A 1,322-nucleotide genomic window follows, 5' to 3' on the forward strand; every position below is an offset into this window, starting at 1 on the left:
CAGCACTCCTTGTAGATTGCTGTCGGCCCGCCTTGGGTTGCGCCCGTCAATGATTTCTTCGTAGGGGTCGTGTTCAGCAGCCAGCCACACGACCCCTATGAAGACATCATTGGCCACGAAAACACGGCGCTGGTGAGCTACACATCGCCACACCTCCAGATTCAGCGCGTTTCTTGCAGTGTAATGCAATCACAGCTTTCCCAAGACGCTCTTCGGACTGCTTCAAGCACGCGGCGTCAATTCTCTCCAGTTTATGGTGCCAATCTTGATACTTCGATTCAGTGGTCGGACCCCGCAGCGCTGTGATTGTAGAAATTACCTCCTAAAATACATAAGCTGTCAAATGCAGTCTGACCAAGGTATTTGGAGCCTGTATCAATTAATATACCTGCAAAAAGGTATTGAAAGATCCATTTCCCAACAAGACAGCCACGGCACATCTACCTTCAAGCGCCAAGCAAGCATGGACACGCCCCATCGCTCGATGCGCTTCCTCGCGAAGGAAGCTACCGTCGGCAAGATGCAAGCGCCGGACGAAGAGACGTCGGCGACGACGCCCGCAAAGAAGACCGTGGACATGGCCGACTACAACATGGACCTCGACGATGAGGCCCTTCCGGAGGTACGTCTTCCTTCCCGACATGCACGAGACTCCCCATCTCTCTCTAGGTGGAAGAGGACTCGGAGGTCGCCGAGCCAGGCCTCGCCCTTCTGTTCAAGTGGAACGACATGGACATGCCAGCGTTCCTCGCAGCAATCAACGCTCCAGCAACCGGCAACCTTGCCCTCCCCGTCTGGTTGAAGACGCATCCTCCGAACGTCTCGTTCGATTCGTTCACGACAGATCTGCTCGAGAAACTCAAGCCGAACGCCAACGACGACCGCGTGGCGCCAGGGTGGATCGCGCCCAACACCGTTGAAGAATACGGGGCCATCACGGCAGCGCTGCACGATGTTGAAGTCCATCCGTTCATCCAGGCGGCCATGGCGGCCGTGCCGCGCGACAATTGCTTGGCCGAGACGTACCATGTGACCTTGAGCCACAACGTCCACCCGAATGACCGCCACGCCCCACCGGCGCCATTGCGCCGCGTCTTCCTTTAAGCGCGTCGACCAACATGCCGTTTAACTTTATCCCGAGAGATGACGTTGTTTGCAGAGCTGTCTAGTGTGCGGATCGACGCTTCCATTGCAAACCGTTCGCAGATAAGCTGGCTAACGTTAGAGAAAATGCCGGTTCAGTGGGATAAACGATCATCGTGTTGGTCGACAACCTTACTGAAACACGCGGCGCAACGGCGCCGGTGGAGCGATGCGGCCCC

At 56.4% G+C, this 1,322-nt stretch overlaps 1 protein-coding gene across 1 annotated transcript; it reads left to right on the forward strand.

The window, feature by feature from the left end:
- Positions 1–419: 419 nt before the first annotated feature.
- On the forward strand, positions 420–1,242 carry SDRG_07438 (hypothetical protein). The gene is made up of 2 exons (XM_008613271.1): positions 420–622; positions 670–1,242. The coding sequence occupies exons 1-2, from the start codon at positions 464–466 to the stop codon at positions 1,102–1,104; spliced, it is 594 nt and encodes a 197-aa protein (XP_008611493.1). The 5' UTR covers positions 420–463; the 3' UTR covers positions 1,105–1,242.
- The last annotated feature ends 80 nt before the right edge of the window (positions 1,243–1,322 follow it).

Source organism: Saprolegnia diclina, assembly GCF_000281045.1.
Source record: "Saprolegnia diclina VS20 unplaced genomic scaffold supercont1.21, whole genome shotgun sequence".
NCBI lineage: Eukaryota > Oomycota > Saprolegniomycetes > Saprolegniales > Saprolegniaceae > Saprolegnia > Saprolegnia diclina.